The sequence below is a fragment of the Elephas maximus genome, chromosome 12 (assembly GCF_024166365.1).
Source record: "Elephas maximus indicus isolate mEleMax1 chromosome 12, mEleMax1 primary haplotype, whole genome shotgun sequence".
Classification (NCBI taxonomy): domain Eukaryota; kingdom Metazoa; phylum Chordata; class Mammalia; order Proboscidea; family Elephantidae; genus Elephas; species Elephas maximus.
The window spans coordinates 72770660-72788985 of record NC_064830.1 but is presented as its reverse complement, the minus strand read 5'-3'; the positions used below and the strand labels follow the sequence as shown (position 1 = coordinate 72788985).

Here is an 18326-nt window from a genome sequence, read left to right as displayed (position 1 = left end):
TCCAAGGGAGGAAGATGAAGCAGCCTGCTTCCGTAAGGATTACAGCCTTGGAAACCCTATGGTGCAGTTCTGCTCTGTCCTAGAGGGGCGCTGTGAGTCAGAGTCTGATCAACTGGAATGAGAATTTTTTTTTTTAATGTATAGAAATCAGGCTGGAAGGAAGTATCACGCAATTACCATTGAATGTCTTGGATAGGATTTTTCTCTTCTTTTGGCTTTTCTGTATTTTCTCAAATAAGCACGTATTAACTTTTTTAATTGAAAAACTTCACACATCTAATTTTTAGAAAAGCAAGTAAGGACAGGTATATTTCTGGAAAGTTGCTGTAATCTTTGAAGAGAGTCTAGGTGGCTCTGAAATCTTAGTCCTGGTTTTTAATTTAAATCCGTCTATAGAAGTGCATTTCAATATCAAGGCTTCTTTCTTGTGAAAGCTTTTGTTACTGTTGCAGTTTCTCAACTTGTATTGTTAAGCTCCTTATCCATATGTAGTCAGGCTTTAATTGGCTAAATTAAGTAAAATGCTCAGAGTAGAATTTTTTTTCAGTTTAATTAAAAAGAAAATTAATGTGTGACTTGGGCAAGGAACGTCTCTGTATCTTTGTTTCCTCATCGGAGATGATAATAAAAACAATACCTATTTCATGGGCATGTCATGAGGATTAAATGTCAGAAGGCATATGGTAGCTACTCAATAAACGTTAGCTATTAAAAAAAATTTTGTTTTGTTTTTTTCATTATTACCTATGTAGTTAGGTGGTTCAGTGGTTAAGAGCTTGGCTGCTTACCAAAAAGTCGGCAGTTCGAATCCACCAGCTGCTCCTTTGAAACCGTATGGGGCAGTTCTCTGTCCTACAGGGTCTCTGTGAGTCAGAATTGACTTGACAGCAATGGGTTTTTTTTTCCCCCTTTTACCTCCCAGTCCCACCCCAGTTTATCTGTTTTTGAAGTTTTGAGCTAAATAACTCCTATGGTAGATTTACGTTTTAATAGACTAACTCTCTGTAGTGCTGACATCCTGATGAGATTTTAAACCAGCACCTCATCTCTCTTTAAATTATAGCCTGGACTAATAACGTGTCAGAGATACAAATTAAATTGGATAGCTATCTAAAGGATCAGATGCTCACTTTGCTTTTGATTTCAATATTACAGGTAACATTCAGATATCCTGGATTGATGACACATCAGCGTTTGTTTCTCTCAGCCAGCCTGAACAAGTACAAATTGGTAAGTGTTTTGGACATTTATTTTGCATATTAACTAAAATGGAAGCTTGATCCCTCCCCCCAAGTCTAAAAGCTGTGGATTCAATCAGTTGATTCGCAAACATTGCTTCCTGTTTTGTTTTGTTTTTAGCTTGCCTTTGAAGTAAAAGAAATAATTAGTATCACGTATAGATGAGGAGAAAAGAGAAATTTATTGATTTGTTAGATATACTAAAATACATATGTATTTTTTCACTTACCTCCATTTTGTTCCTTTTCCGTTGCACTTTTTCTTAAACAAGTTGCAAATTGGCCAAGTTTAAGTTTTTATTCTGAGAATTAGAAGTAGCACATTGAGAGGGATGGAAGACACCAAAAATACCTACATTGGCCTGTTCATCTCTGTACGTCCCCCATTTATTTGTAACTTCTTGTCATTTATGTGCTCCATTAAACTTGTTTCAAATACTTGTTTTACAAACAAATAAGCTGAGAGATATTTTTTTGCTTTTAAAAATAACATTTTAAGAAGAGGGAGCACCATATCCCTTGTTGGACTTTAAATAATTTTGATATTAATCATCACAAAATGTTGTATTTTCTTAGGATGAAAAACTAATGAATAAATACTGATAATGAGGAATCGTTAAGCTACATAGTCAAATAAATTTTAAGTCCCCTGATGCTTAATAATGTAAAAGGTGTGAAAATTTTAAGTAATGTGTCTTATTAATTTTTTTAATTAACAAAGTACCATACTCTAAAACTATGTAATTCAGGTGATGTAACTATATGACAAATTACAGTGAAACCTGGGAGAGCTGGAACTCAACAGGACTGTGTTGTCTTTCCAGGTCTCACCAGTTTCCCACCTTTGGCAGAGTACAGCCTTAAACTTTTCTATCACTGTTAGTAGAAAATATTTGAGTTTTTCTTCTCTGACAGTTTTCCGTCTTACACAGGTTCCAGCTTTCACAGATTTTGCTATATGTATGAAAACTTCTACAAATAGTATACAAATTCAGATCAGAAAATGTCAGTATTTCCAGTTAATTATATGACCATTGCAGGAATACAGGCTGTGTTGTAGAGTTTAAAAACATTGGCTCTGGAATCACACTTCAGTCCTACTTATAGTTGCATGACCGTGGGCAAGTTAAGTAACCTTTTTAAGCATCTGATTATCTGTATAAACTGGAGATAGTAGTAACGACCTTTTAGGATTGTGAGGGTTATATGAGATTATGTGTAATGAAGGTTGGCATAGCTTTGAATTTTTGTTGTTAATTTAATAGTAGATTTCAGTGTGAAATGTACTTCAGGAGAACATGACACCAAGAATACTGTTGGATGCAGGGTGTGATGATGATGCTTGCTAAATTCTTCTCTTTTTGCTTAGATTTATTTCTGTTGAGGTAGACCATTCCCCACAATCCTTAGAAACACAGCTTGCGTAGAATCCAACGAGATTGAATTACTAAAGAGCTAAAGGTAGCATCAATTGGTTCAGTATGGCTGAATGAACCCTGAACTAAATTAGAACTCCTGACCTGCACCCTAGTCTGCCTCCTCTGCTTACCCGGTGTGAGTTAGAGCAAGTTACTGCTCAGTGTCCACTCTTCAGCTCCCTTGAAGGCTGCGCTGGGGTGACATTGAAGCATTGCAGTGGGATGGAAGGAAACCTGCAGGCTTTAACATCAGACTCACGTGGGGACTAACTGGCTCCGCCATTTGTCAGTCATGTGTATTTGGGCAAATTATGTAAACTCTCTAAGTTGCAGATTCCTCATTTGTGAGATGGAGATGGTAATAATTTGCAGGATTGTTGTGAGAATGAAATGAGATCATGGACGTTAAGTTTGCAGCAAAGAGCCTGGCACTGCACAGTCAGTGCCTGACAAATGGTAGGTAATTATTAAAATAGCTGCTCGGCCTCCCTTGCTGTGAACAGTAAAAATGAGAATGTAAAGGGGCTTTGAAGTCTACAAAACACTGGTTAGTAGTAATAATTTGAAAATGCAAGCATAATTCGTTTTTGCGTATATGGGATGTCAGAGTTTCTTTTAATGTTTTTATTACACCATATTTGATGTCAAATAATGATTTCTCCTTCTTACTGAAAGATTTGTCAAACAGTAGCTTTTAAGCTAAGTATTATTTTGTTCATTGATAACTGGAATCAGGGAGCTACTTTTCAGAATCATCTGTAGCCACAGAAACACTCCATTGTACTTGATTGGTTGCTTATTTGTGTTGCCTCCCTGAGGGCAATAGTGGGTTCTTTTCGTCCACCATTGAACCCTTCTGTAATGCCTGGTACACATCGTGCTAGAGTAAATAAATGTGTGTTGCAATGGGTAACGTGGAGAATAGGCCAAGATGAAATTATGACCTTTTTATCTTTTTTTTTTCCTAAATTAAGAATTAGATATTGTTATGTGGTTAGGTGCCATCTATTTGGTTTACACTTATGCGACCCTATGTTAAACAGAATGAAACACTGCCTGGTCTTGCTCCATCCTCATTCTCGTTGCTACGCTTGAGCCCATTGTTGCAGCCACCGTGTCAGTCCATCTCGTCGAGGGTCTTCCTTTTTTTTTTTGCTGACTCTCTATTTCACCAAGCATGATATCTATCCTTCTCCAGGGATTGGCCCCTCCTGACATGTCCAAAGTAAAGAGAGACAAAGTCTCACATCGTGGCTTCTAAAGAACACCCTGCCTCTACTTCTTCCAAGACAGATTTGTTCATTCTTCTGGCAATTCATGGTATATTCAGTATTCTTCACCAATGCTGTAATTCAAATGCATCAATTCTTCTTTGTTCTTCCTTTTTAAAGAAGTAGATGACTTCTGTTTTAATAGATACGCTTTGCGAGAAAAGGTTAATTTTCCACTGTAGTTTCTTTTCTTCCACAAAAGACAATTCTTAATCTGGCCATCTGCACGTACTGAGCCTATGACTATACTGTTTCCTTTGCCTGAAGCCATCTTTTTTTTTTTTTTTCTAATTTTTATTGTGCTTTAAGTGAAAGTTTACAAATCAAGTCAGTCTCTCATACAAAAATTTATATACACCTTGCTATGTACTCCTAATTGCTGTCCTCCTAATGAGACAGCCCGCTCTTTGCTTCCACTCTCTCTCTTTCTTGTCCATTCCACCAGCTTCTGACCCCCTCTGCCCTCTCATCTCTCCTCCAGATAGGAGATGCCAACATAGTTTCAAGTGTCTACTTGATCCAAGAAGCTTATTCTTCACCAGCATCTTTTTCTGTCTCATTGTCCAGTCCAATCCCTGTCTGAAGAGTTGGCTTTGGGAATGGTTCCTGTCCTGGGCTAACAGAAGGTATAGGGGCCATGACCACCGGGGTCCTTTTAGTCTTAGTCAGACTGTTAAGTCTGGTCTTTTTATGAGAATTTGGGGTCCGCATCCCACTGCTCTCCTGCTCCCTCAGGGGTTCTCTCCTGTGTTCCCTGTCAGGGCAGTCATCAGTTGTAGCAGGCACCATCTAGTTCTTCTGGTCTCGGGCTGAGGTAGTCTCTGTGGCCCTTTCTGTCTCTTGGGCTCATAATTACCTTGTGTCCTTGGTGTTCTTCAATCTCTTTTGCTCCAGTTGGGTTGAGACCAATTGATGCATGTTAGATGGCCGCTTGCCTAGTGTTTAAGACCCCAGACACCACTCGCCAAAGTGGGATGCAGAATGTTTCCTTAATAGATTTTATTATGCCAGTTGACTTAAATGTTCCCTGAAACCATGTTCCCCAAACCCCTGCCCCTGCTACACTGGCCTTCGAAGCATTCAGTTTATTCAGGAAACTTCTTTGCTTTTGGTTTAGTCCAGCTGTGAAAGCCACCTTTTATTTTACTCAACTATCCCCTCCCTCCAGAGTTTGCTTATGTCTGTCTTTCTCATGTCAACTTACACATCAGTTCATCTAGTTGTCTTCTCTGGCTCCCATTGTAGGGGATCAGATCCCGTTCTCTCTGCTTGCATAGCATCCTTTACTTACATAGCCTGTTTGGCTGTCTTCCTAGATAGACTGTATGTAAACTCTTTGAGGGCAGGGTCCACATCTGTTTTGTTCACCATTGTGTTTTCAGCACCCAGAGTAGCAGTGTCTGACATTAGTAAGTATATGTTAAATATTTTTTTAATTGAGTAAATGATATTCATGATGTTATAAGTTAGAAATGCCTTTTGACAGGTAATGGGTTTGTTTAATGTCTCGGTCTTTCACTGTGATTTCTAGAATTATGCAGATGTTTCATTGAAAGGCAATGTAAAATTTCTTTTTTATGGTAATGATTCTAATGATGAGAGGGACCCGGGGTATCTAATGTGCTGCAGATCCTATTTATGTTATGTTATACAAACTATTTATGCATTTCAGCAGAAACAGAGGGTCTGTTAGATCGATAATATAACATTGGAAAAATCATTAAATGCCTATTTATGTAGCCGTTCATAATGGCTTCTTTGGCTCTGCTACAGGTTATTTTTTATTTATGTTTAAGGAATTGTTTTTTAATTGACACTTGTCTTTTTCTTTTGATAATATTAAGTCTGATAAATATTTCTTTAAAGTCATTTTTGACATCTTGAATATGTAAGTTCTCTTTTTATGGGAAATCTTATTCTAATCGTTAAAATTCTTCCACAAAGCACCATTTGGTTTGATTCCTGTTTCAAAATGTTTGCTGCAGCTATGAAGATGAGGGTCCCTGGTGGCTATAGGATGTTCAGATAGTAATAAACCATACGAGACATACAAGTAGCATTCTTCCCACTCTGACTCTTCAGATGAGATAATATGTGGCCGATATGGAACTTGATACCATGAAGAAGACCACTTAGCCTCACTGTTTGAGAATTATTTTTAAAGTAGTCAAGTAAGAAACCACCTTAATGGTCAAATGTGAACAACTTATTCATAATTAGAATTTTTGTATTTCTAATATAGTTTTGTTAAATGAGGGAGAGAGCTGAACAGTGTTTCCTGTGTTAGGAGAACCTTCTAGCCATATTCTCAATACTTGAATGTTGTCTCTTGATTATCATTAAATACATTATAGGACATTATTTCTCTGCCTATAATTTTTATAGAAATGGCTTTTAAAAATCATCTTTTCATTTATTTTGAGAGCTGGAGATTGGAGCATATGTGAATACAAGAAGTTTTTTAAAAAGCAGAAATTGCTAAAGGCACGTTAGAGGAGATAGAAACTGTTTAGTAAAGCTAGCTCAAATCTAGGTAGTTATATGGATTTCTCATCTGCCACTTTAAAAACTGGTTCAGGATGATTTGGTGAAATGGGGGGAGATACTTGGCTTCACCTCAGTCCAAAGTATGACTGTGCCTATATTAAAGCATACTTTTAAAAGCACAGCTTTTGATGGTGCTGAACAGATAAATATTAGAGTTGTGGACACAACTCTTTTGGGGTGATTATTCGGCAGGAGTTTTTTTTTTTTAAATTCAGCACTGAATTTTCAAAAAGGCTGCTTATAACTAAGCTGTATCTGTGTTTTTTATTATCCTTTTACTGAATACAGAATCTGTAGGGATAACTCCGTTTCATTGCTGATGTTGGTGATTTGTGTTTTCTTTTTTCCTTGATCACTTTAGCTGGGGGTTACCAATGTTGTGATCTTTTCAAAAAGCCAGCTGTTGGCTTAGTTAAGTTTTCTATATTGTTTGCTGTTTTCTATTTTACTGACTTCTGCTTTTTTATTATTTCCTTCCCTTTACTTACTTAGGGTTTACTTTGCTCTTCTTTTTCCAGCTTCTTGAGGTGAAGCCTTAAGCTATTGATTTTTTCTTCTTTTTTAGCTCTTTAAAACAATTTCAGCCTAGCTCCCTAGAGATTGCCCCTGGGCCAGCATAGCTTAGTGGTCAGCCAGTGATTGCTCAGGTGGAAATCTTTTGCCAAGTAGGTTGGAGAACATACTTAAAGTTCAAGCAGTTTACAAGTCTGCCCGTTTTTGCTTTCTCCTGGGCCTTCTTACCTCCTCTGTGGGTCTGAAGGACTCAAGTTCAGCTAGTGATGTATAGATAGATACGGCCTTCTCTGGATCATTGATTTTGACCTTTTTTTTTTCTTTTCTATATAAGCATATAAAGATCTAAATTATCTTCTAAGCACTACTTTAGCTGCATTTCATGGATTGCATGTTGTATTTTCATTATCGCTCTTAGAAAAATGTTCTAATTTCCCCTGCAATATTTTTCCTTGACCCATGGATTATTTAGAAGTGTGTTGTTTAATTTCCAGATGTTTAGGATTTACCTAGATCTCTTATTGTTATTAATTTCTAATTCTTCTGTAATTAGAGATTTGGATATGATTTCAGTCCTTTTAAATTTACTGAAACTTGCTTTATGGCTCAGCATAGTGTCTGCCTCGCTGGACATACTGTGTTCACTTGAAAAGTATAAATTTTGTAGTATATGGTTTGATCTATAAATATCAATTAGTATTGTTCAGATACTTTGTCTTTACTGATTTTTTGTTTAACTCTTTCAGTTTTTAAGAGAGGAGCATTAAAATTTACTGTGATTGTAGAATTGTGTTTCTCCCTTTAATTCTATCAATTTTTGTATCGTGTGTTTTGAGGCTGTGTTATTGGGCACATACACATTTATGATTGTTTTGTTTTTCTCATGAATTGACTCCTTTATCGTTATGAAATGTTTCTCTTTATTTTTTGTAGTGCTCTTATTTTACATCTACCTTGTGAGATATTAATACAGTCATTCCAGCCTCCTTATATTTTTCATGTTTACCTGGTATATCCTTTTCTTCCCATTTACTCTCAACCTCCATTTACTCTCAACCTATCTGCATCTTTATATATAAAGTGAGTTTTATAGGTAGCATATAGATGGGTCTTGCTTTTTAATTCATTCTGGTAACTCTGCCTTTTAATTGGGATGTTTAGTCCATTAGTATTTAATGTAATTATTGATATGGTTGTATTTAGGTCTGTCACTTTAAAATTTGTTCTTTGTTCCCTCTGATTTCTATTCCTCTGCTCTCCTCTTTCCTGCCTTTTTTGGGTTATTTAAAATAATTCCATATTAATTTCCCTATTGGCTTTTTAACTCTGAGTCTTTGCATTATTTTTTAGTGGTTGTTTTAGAAATTTCAATATATAACTTTTCACAGTCTACTTAGTGTTCATATTGTATGTCACTTCACATGGATCATAGAACTCTTAGAACCATGTAGTCCAGTCCCCAGCACCATTTATGCTATAGATGGCATGTGTATTACGTCTGCGTTTATTATAAATACTGTAGTGTTATAATTTTGATTTAAATTATATGTATTTTAAGAAATTAAGAGAAAAATTTCTCTTTTATTTACCCAGATTTTTACCATTTCCAATACTCTTTATTCCCAAAGATCCAAATTTCTTTTTGGTATCATTTTCTATCAGCCTGAAGAACATTAGTATTTCTTGTTGTGCTGGTGTGATGGCAACTGATTGTCTTAGTTTTCCTGTATGTGAAAATGTTTTTAATTTTGCCTTCATTCGTGTAGGGTATTTTAGCTGGATATAAAATTCTGGTTTTTTTTTTTTTCTTTCAGCATTTTGAAATAATTCCATTGTCTTTTCACTTCCATAGTTTCTGATGAGAACTCTGCAGTCAGAGTCAGAGTCAAATTATAATTCCCTTGTGTTATTTTTCTCTGGCTACTTTCAAAAATTTCTTTGCCATTAGTTTTTCAGCAGTTTGACTATGCTGTACTTAGCCATGATTTTCATTGTAATTCTCCTGTTGGGGTTAGTTGAGCCTCTTGAATCTCTAAATTTGTCTTTCACTGTGTTTGGGAGATTTTTAGCCATTATTCAAATATTTTTTCTGTTCGATGGCACTGGGTTTTTTGGGGCGTATTTGGGAGATTTTTAGCCATTATTCAAATCTTTTTTCTGTTCCATATTATCTTGCCTCTCTTTCTTGGACTCTAGTTCCCCATATGTAGGAGACCTTTTGATGTTGTTCAAGAGGTTCCTGTTGCAGTTTTTTTCTGTCTTTTCTTCAAATTGAATAATTTCTGTTGATATGCCAGCTCTTTGACTCTTTCCTCTGTCATCATTATTCTGTTATTAAGGTCATCTAGTGAATTTTTAAATTTTGTATATTTTTCGGTTCAGTATTTTCATTCCATTCGTTTTTATATTTATGATTTATCTGTTGAGATTCCTATCTCTTCTTTCATTACAAGCCTATTTTCCTTTATCTCATTGAAGATAGTTGTAATTAAAACTTGTGTAAAGTCCTTGTCTGATAATGCCCACATTTGGGTTATCTGGGTGTTGACATGTATGGGTTATTTTTCCCTTGAGAATGGGTCTTGTTTTTCTGGCTCTTCATATGTTGAGTAATTTTGGATTGTTTCTTGAACATTGTGAATGTTCTGTTGTGGAGATTCTTGGTTTGGTTATATCTATAGAAAGAGTGCTGATATTTTTGTTTTAGTTTTAGAGGACAGTTTGCTTGGTTAGACTCACATGCAAACTCTTTCATGTCTGCAGCAGGTGGTGACTCCGATCTGAGCTCAGACTACTTTTATTTGCCTTGCATATGCATGGTTCATGGTCAACCAGAGACTTGGGCTGAGTTTATATACTGAATGTGAGGTTCCCCTTCTCTGGCTTTTTTTCTTCCAGAGTCCTTTGTTCACTCTCTTTTGGTCCAGGTTGCCCCAGGCTTCTTTCCCTGGCTTCTTCTAGCAGAAAGATTGTTGTCGTTGTTAGTTGCCATCAGGTAGATTCCGAATTGTCGTGACCCCATGGGGGACTTTATATTGGAGTTTTGGCTGGTCCATGCTCCTGTAACCAAGAGCATGGTTACCCTCTGTTACCCTTTGTGTAAAATGCAAAAAGAAAAAACAAAAGTAAACAAACAAAACACCAGAAATCCACTCTGCCAGTTCTGTCTCCAAATCTTAACTCCTCTCCAATATCTACTTCTTTTTGTTCACTTTCCAGAGCCCTCAAGTCATTTTTTTTTTTTACATTTTTGACGTGTTGTGCCTTTGCGTGTGCGTGTGTGTGTGCACATGCGCAGGCACTTTAGGTGAAAGTTTACAGAGCAAATTAGTTTCTCATTCAAAAATTTATATACAAATTTTTTTGTGACATTGGTTGCAACCCCTGCAATGTGTCAGCACTCTCCTCCTTTCCACCCTGGGTTTCCCCATGTCTGTTCGTCTGGCTTTCCTGTCCCTTCCTGCCTTCTTGTCTTTGTTTTTGGGCAGGTGTTGCCCATTTGTTCTTGTATACATGATTGAACTAAGAAGTATGTTCCTCACATGTGTTATTGTTTGTTTTATAGGCCTTGTCTAATCTTTGACTGAAAGGTGGACTTTGGGAGTGGCTTCATTTCTGAGTTAGCAGCACGTCTGGGGGCCACAGACTCAGGGATTCCGTCAATCTCTGTCAGACCAGTGAGTCTGGTCTTCTTTGTGAATTTGGATTTTGTTCTACATTTTTCTCCTGCTCTGTCCGGGACCCTCTGTTGTCACCCCTGTCAGAGCGGTTGGTGGTGGTAGCCAGGTACCATCTAGTTCTTGTGAGCCCAGGCTGGTGGAGCCTGTGAATCATGTGGTCCATTAATCCTTTGGACTAATATTTTCCTTGTATCTTTGGTTTCCTTCATTTTCCTTTGCTCTGGACAGGATGGGACCAATGGATGTATCTTAGATGGCCACTCGGAAGCTTTTAAGACCCCAAAGGCTACTCATCAAAGTAGGATGTAGAACATTTTCTTTATGAACTATGTGAAGCCAGTTGACCTAGATGTCCCCCAGGACCATGGGTCCCAGCCCTCAGTCCCAGTAACTCAGCCTCTCAAGGTGTTTGGATATGTTCCAGTTGTTTTTTCTCTTTTTCCCCAAGAGTTTTTAGTTGTTATATGCAGGAAGGTTGATTTCTTAGGACCTTACTCCTTCATGCCAGTGGTAAAACTCCCTTACTTGTGCTTTTTAATTTGTTGCCATTATGGTATTTGCTTTTTGGCTCAGAACTTCCTGCCATATCATACAGACCTTAAAGCACTTTTTTCTCTTTGTTTAATAACATTTTAAAAAAGGCTAATGTTAATTCATCAAAAAAAGTGCTATTTACCTCCTTCACAAATTAACAGTAACTTAAGTTCAATTTCTTTCATGTACACATATATACCAAAAGATAATATGCAGTGTTTGGTGTCTTTGTTCTATTTGTGATGTCTTTCATGGTTGGCTAGTGTGTACCTTATATTTATCCTTATCAAAAAGGAAATGCGGGAAACATTCAGGAAAGAATCAAAGTGACTGATGTTTATCTTTGCATATTAATTTTCCTAATCTTAAACTGTGTGTAGAATTGATTTATAACAATTGTCTTGAATTATAAATATAGCAACAGATGGGTCCAACTCTAACATGGCTTTTAAAAATAACCTTTCCATTAAATAAGCTTGTTTTGGAGGGAGGGGGCTGATAGCTTACTTAATTTATGGATTTAAATCATATGTAATTTTTATGGCATAAGTACTGGATCCTGGAAACAATGTATTTCTTTTTATTCAGGCAAGGTTTTTTCAGTAGTGGCTTGTAGAATACTTCGTTTGCTAAAGAAGAATCATTATTAATGAGAAGTGTGAGTATCTGCATCTTTTTATGGGATATTATCTGATTGGAAAATTGTAAGAGCAACTTTTCTTTTTCTCTGAACGACTTAATCCATCAGATACTGTGGAAATTTTAAATAATGTAAAGAACCTTCTTTGCTTTCTTATTCCCATAACATGTTCAGTCTTGAGAGTTAGCATTATCATGAGTCTCTACTATGCAGCCTTTACCATGCACATTTATTTGAGAGCGTGACAATAACTTGGAGTTTACTTAATTAGCATCTTTAGGGAATTAACTAGTTTGAGAAGAGGGCAGAAAGCTTTTTGGCTGCCAGAGAATGATTCCCGAGTCCTTAATGGAATTGCCAATGTGAAAACTGAGCAGTGTGTCCCGTGGCAGTTAGCAGATGTAGCAGGAGAAATACAAGTGTCTTACTTATCTAGTGTTCCTAAAACAGAAGTACCACAAGTGGATGGCTTTGAGAAACAGGAATTTATTTTCTCACAGTTTAGGAGGCTAGAAGTCCAAATCCACAGCACCGGCTCAAGGAGAAGGCTTTCTCTCTCTGTCAGCTGGAGGAAGGTCCTTGTCTTTTCAGCTTCTGCTTCTGGGCAGTCTTCATGTGGCTTGACATCCCTCTTCCCTCATCTTTGCTCTGGTCACTTGTATAATATCTTTTATATCTCAAAAGAGATTAACTCAAGATGTGCCCTACACTAATCTTTCCATTAACATAACAAAGACTACCCATTCCCTATTTTGTTTTTTGTGTGTTTAGTTGAATAAAATTATATCATGAGCGTATCAATTATTTAACCAGTTCATTGTTGTTGAACACTTAATATAAACAGTTTAAGACTCTTGCTTCCTCTTTCTAAATAAACTTTTACTTTATTCTGCTGATTGAGCTTAGAATCATTTTGGTAGGGTCATTCAAAAAGTCTATTAGATTTTCACCAACATTCAGACAAATAGAACAATTTGGCAAGAGTTCACGTCTTTATTTAGATCCATTCAGTCTTTATGACCAGGAATATAGTATGTCACTCCATTTGCTCAGGTAATTTTGTTTATCTTTGAATGCAGGTGTGTGTTTTGTTATTGTCATGCATACCTTTGAAGGTTATGCAAAATAACTTTAGAAAACAGATACCACTGGGCCTGATTTTCTAATACAAAGTTCGCTTTTGGCAAATATTTTAGGCTGCTGGTGGTAATAGGAAATTTAAGGCAGTGAATTAACCTGCTCAGTTGCTCTCAGGCTACTAAGTGTGAGGACTCAGTTTAGAAGTTGTGTCTTTCTGGTTGTTATTCCTGAGGGTTCAGATGTTGTAGTCGTCAGATGAAATAATGAGCTACTTGAATAAGTAGCTTTGCTGTGTTAGTCTTTACGTGTGGACGTTGTTTCCTCATACCTAATCTATAGTTCACTGTTTTAAAAAATAAAATAAATCTGATTTTAGGAAATTTGAAATGCCTTTGGGGGACTTTGTCTTATAAATGTCTATTTCAGAATGCTATTAAATTTGCTAAAAACATTACCAATGAACCTCTTGGGGTGATGGAAGTGAGTTTTACTCTCTTTTTTGTGTTTTTTCTCTATTTCCCATAGCAACAGGTGTTACCTGTATAATAAAATATTTAAATTTAAGACTGAGAAAGTATTCTTATGCTTTCTTATAAGTAAAGGAGCACAGCAAAGGAAAACCTCTGCTAGCTTGATCGTAAAACTCAGCATGGCTGGCAGAGTTGTCCCTTCATGTGGCTGACCAGTTATTTTGTGGCATCTTTTTTCTAATGAGATTTATGCAATTCATTTCTTCAGATTTTCCTTCTTCAACATTTTGGTTTAAATCTGCTATTCTGAAAAATGTCTCTGAATATGAAACATCTTTGACTTATGATGTTGATTGATAATATTTCTACTGCTGAGTGTTTTTACACTCAGCTTTCTTAGGGAAAAGATATTCTTATTTATCCTGGAAGGAAGCCCAAACATCACTTTCGTAGCAGAGTGACTGTCACTTCTTTATGTTTAGGAAAAAATGCCAGAAAATGAAAGACCACTGGAGTGTTAAGTGACTCCTAATTGATGGTGGTGGTGAGCCTAGCAGAGCTTTCCCTTCTACATCCCAAAGTGATTTGTCTGGATATTAATGAGTGTTTTTCACATTGTATGATTATAAAAAGTAAATATGGCTTGAAAAAATTGTGTAGTAATAAGGCTTTATATTACTCTACTTCAACTGGTAGGAATGCCTTTTATCCTTTCTCCACTTGTATTGGAGCAGTGGAGAGAACTTCATAGGGACTCATTTGCAAATTGCATCACAGGCCAAGGGGCAGACTGCAACACTATTGGGAAAAGAAACGTAGAAAAGACACTGGCATATTAAAATAAAACTTTGCAACACAGATTTTGCCCTCATAAAACTCTTTATTTTTATTATATAGATAATAATTTAGAGAGAAGAGAAACAAGTTATTGTACTATATCATGGAGCGAAAAACCATGAGCTAGTTATAGAACATATGCTGATTTTAGTGATTTGTCTTTTAATTCCCACGTAAGTCTGGACCACTTTATAGTGTGAGCAGCAGGGTCACATTTAGCTGTGCATTCCTGCAGGTATCTTTTCAGATGAAGCCTTTTGTTCCTTACTGATACATCATTGTATATTGCTAGATGCTTGATGTTTACATGTCCATTGTTCTGTATAGTGACTATAGGGAAGAGAATAATTAAGAGGTATTTTCCAAAGTTTTTTAAAAAATGGTTTTCACTGAAAATCTGTAGTATTGTTCTTTTCATAAATATTTGCCTATCTGCTGTTGAAGGACTGAGGGACTGAATTCAGATGAAGAATAGAGATAGAATACATAGTCTCTGTTGTTGGTGTTGGGTGCCATTCAGTAGATTTTGCATCATAGTGACACCAGTGACGGAGTAGAACTGCCCCATAGGGTTTTCTTGGCTGTTGCATTTGAATTATGGTGTTGGCAAAGAATATTGAATATACCATGAGCTGTCAGAAGAACGAACAAATATGCCTCAGGAGTACATGCAGAATGCTTCTTAGAAGTGAGGATGGCAAGACTTTGTCTTGCTTACTTTGGACGTCTTATCAGGTCTCTGGAGAAGGACATCATACTTGGTAAAGCAGAGGGTTAGCGAAAAAGAGGAAGACCCTCAGTGAGATGGGTTGACACAGTGGCTGCAACACTGTAGGCTCACAACAGTAGGCTCAAACATACCTACTATTCTGAGGATGGCACAGGACCAAGCAACGTTTCATCCTGTTATGTATGGGTTTGCTATGAATCAGAAAGGAAGCGCCAAATCGATTTCCAAAGTGATTGTACCATTTTACATTCCCACCAGCAGTGTAGAAGTATTCCAGTCTCTCCACAACCTCTCCAACATGTATTATTTTGTGTTTTTTGGGTTAATGCCAGCCTCATTGGAGTGAGATGGAATCCATTGTAGTTTTGATTTGCATTTCTCTAATGGCTAATGATCGTGAGCATTTCCTTGTGTATCTGTTAGCTACCTGAGTGTCTTCTTTAGTGAAGTGCCTGTTCATATCCTTTGCCCATTTTTTAATTGGGTTATTTGTCTTTTTGTAGTTGAGTTTTTGCGGTATCATGTAGATTTTAGAGATCAAATGCTGATCAGAAATGTCATAGCTAAAAACTTTTTCCCATTCTGTAGGTAATCTTTTTACACATTTGGTGAAGTCTTTGGATGAGCATAGGTGTTTGATTTTTAGGAGCTCCCAGTTATCTGGTTTCTCTTCTGTATTATTAGTAATGTTTCATATACTGTTTGTGCCATGTGTTAGGGCTCCTAACGTTGTGCCTATTTTTTCTTCCATGATCTTTATCATTTTAGATTTTATATTTAGGTCTTTAATCCATTTTGAGTTAGTTTTTGTGCATGGTGTGAGGTATGGGTGTTGTTTCATTTTTTTGCAGATGAATATCCAGTTATGCCAGCACCATTTGTTAAAGAGACTGTCTTTTCCCCATTTAACTGACTTTGGGCCTTTGTCAAATATCAACTGCTCATATGTGGATGGATTTATGTCTGGATTCTCAATTCTGTTCCATTGGTCTATGTATCTGTTGTTGTACCACTACCAGGCTGTTTTGACTACTGTGGCAGTATAATAAGTTCTAGAATGAGGTAGAGTGATGCCTCCCACTTTATTCTTTTTCAGTAATGCTTTACTTATTCGCGGCCTCTTTCCCTTCCACATGAAGTTGTTGATTTGTTTCTCCATCTCATTAAAGAATGTCTTTGGAATTTGGATCGGAATTAAATTAAATGTATTGGTAGAATAGATGTTTTTATAGTGTTAAGTCTTCCTATCCATGAGCAAGGTGTGTTTTTCCACTTATATAAGTCTCTTTTGGTTTCTTGCAGAAGTGTATCGTAGTTTTCTTTGTATAAGTCTTTTACATCTCTGGTAAGATTTATTCCGAAGTATTTTATCTTCTTAGGGGCTACTGTAAATGGCATTGATTTGGTGATTTCCACTTAGATGTTCTTTTTGTTGGTGTAGAGGAATTCAATTGATTTTTGTATGTTTATCTTGTATCCTGATACTCTGCTGAACTCTTCTATTAGTTTCAGTAGTTTTCTGGAGAATTCCTTAGGGTTTTCTGTGTATAAGATCATGTCGTCTGCAAATAGAGATACTTTTACTTCTCCTTTGCCAACCTGGATGCCCTTTATTTCTTTATCTAGCCTAATTGCTCTGGCTAGAACTTCCAGCACAATGTTGAATAAGAGCAGTGATAAAGGGCATCCTTGTCTGGTTCCCGATCTCAAGGGGAATGCTTTCAGACTCTCTGCATTTAGGATGATGTTGGCTGTTGGCTTTGTATAAATGCTCTTTATCATGTTGAGGAATTTTCCTTCTCTTCCTATTTTGTTGAGAGCTTTTATCATGAATGGGTGTTGAACTTTGTCAAATGCCTTTTCTGCATCAATTGATAAAATCATGTGATTCTTGTCTTTTATTTATGTGGTGGATTATATTAATCGTTTTTCTAATGTTGAACCATCCCTGCATACCTGGTATGGCGAATTATTTTTTTTATATGTTGTTGAATTCTAGTGGCTAGAATTCTGTTGAGGATTTTTGCATCCAAGTTCGTGAGGGATATAGGTGTGTAATTTTCTTTTTTTTGTGGTGTCTTTATCTGGTTTTGGTGTCAGGGATGTGGTGGCTTCATAGAGTGAGTTTGGGAGTATTCTGTCCTTTTCTATGCTCTGAAATACCTTTGGTAGTAGTGGTGTTAATTCTTCTCTGAAAGTTTGGGAGAACTCTGCAGTGAAGCCTTCCGGGCCAGGGGTTTTTTTTTTTTTGGGTGGGAGTTTTTTAATTACCTTTTCAATCTCTTCTTTTATTATGGGTTTATTTAGTTGTTCTACCTCTGTTTGTGTTAATTTAGCTAGGTAGTGTGTTTGTAGAAATTCAACCATTTCTTCTAGGTTTTCAGATGGAGTACAATTTTTCTTAGTAACCTGATAATGATTCTTTTAATTTCAGTTGGGTCTATTGTGATATCACCCATCTCATTTCTTATTTGGGTTATTTGCTTCCTCTCCTGTTTTTCTTTTGTCAGTTTGGCCAGTGGTTTATCAATTTTGTTAATTTTTTCTTGTGAAATGTTTCAATTGTTTTTCTATTCTCTATTTCATTTAATTCTGCTCTAGCTTTTATTGTTTGCTTTCTCCTGGTGTCTTAGGGTTTCTTTGGTTGCTGTCTTCCTATTTGTTCAAGTTGTAGGGATGATTCTTTGATTGTGGCCCTTTCTTTTTTTGGGATGTGTGCATTTATTGCTATAAATTGACCTCTGAGCACTGCTTTTGCTGTGTCCCAAAGGTTCTGATAGGAAGTGTTTTCATTCTCATTGGATTCTATGAATTTCTTTATTCCAGCAGGCCTTTTGGTGTGACTGGAGCAGAGGGTGCATGCCATGGAGCGGCAGGTGGGGAAGGTAGAATCATGGTTTTGTATGTTAAAAGTAGGAGCTTGAGTCTTAGCCTTCATGAAAGCCTTGCTGTCATTTGGATTTGGGCTATTTGTTTTTCTTATTAAGTTTTAAAATAGTCAATCTAACCAGTTGTCTCTTAAAAGTTGGGGGTGGGGGGTGGCGTTTGAAAGAATTTCTACGCATTGGTGTGTCAAGTTGGCCAGCTTAAATGGGAAGCTGCCCTTGGAGAGTTTGATTGTTGTCAGCGGTGGCACCTCTGATGACATCCCTTTCCATGCATGTATGATGACATTATAGCACAGTCAGAAATAGGAAATATTCAAGCAGGTTTTACTTATTTCTCAGGTTTATTACTTTCCCTTGGTCTTTGCATTTGCTCTAGTTCATAGCCTTTTCTAAGACCAAATTGAATTTATCTGGGAATATGCCACATCTGTAAATGCCGCACAGAATAATAAATGGACTGTTGGCTTCCCAGACTCTGTG

At 36.7% G+C, this 18326-nt stretch overlaps 1 protein-coding gene across 4 annotated transcripts in view; it reads left to right on the top strand.

Moving 5' to 3' along the window:
- PARN (poly(A)-specific ribonuclease) overlaps positions 1 to 18326 on the top strand; it is a 175387-nt gene that overhangs the window by 74179 nt on the left and 82882 nt on the right. For all 4 annotated transcript variants that reach the window (XM_049903178.1, XM_049903174.1, XM_049903177.1 and 1 more), the window contains exon 21: positions 1156 to 1230. In XM_049903178.1, coding sequence (XP_049759135.1) covers positions 1156 to 1230 — 75 coding nt within the window. The remainder of the gene's footprint in view (positions 1 to 1155; positions 1231 to 18326) is intronic.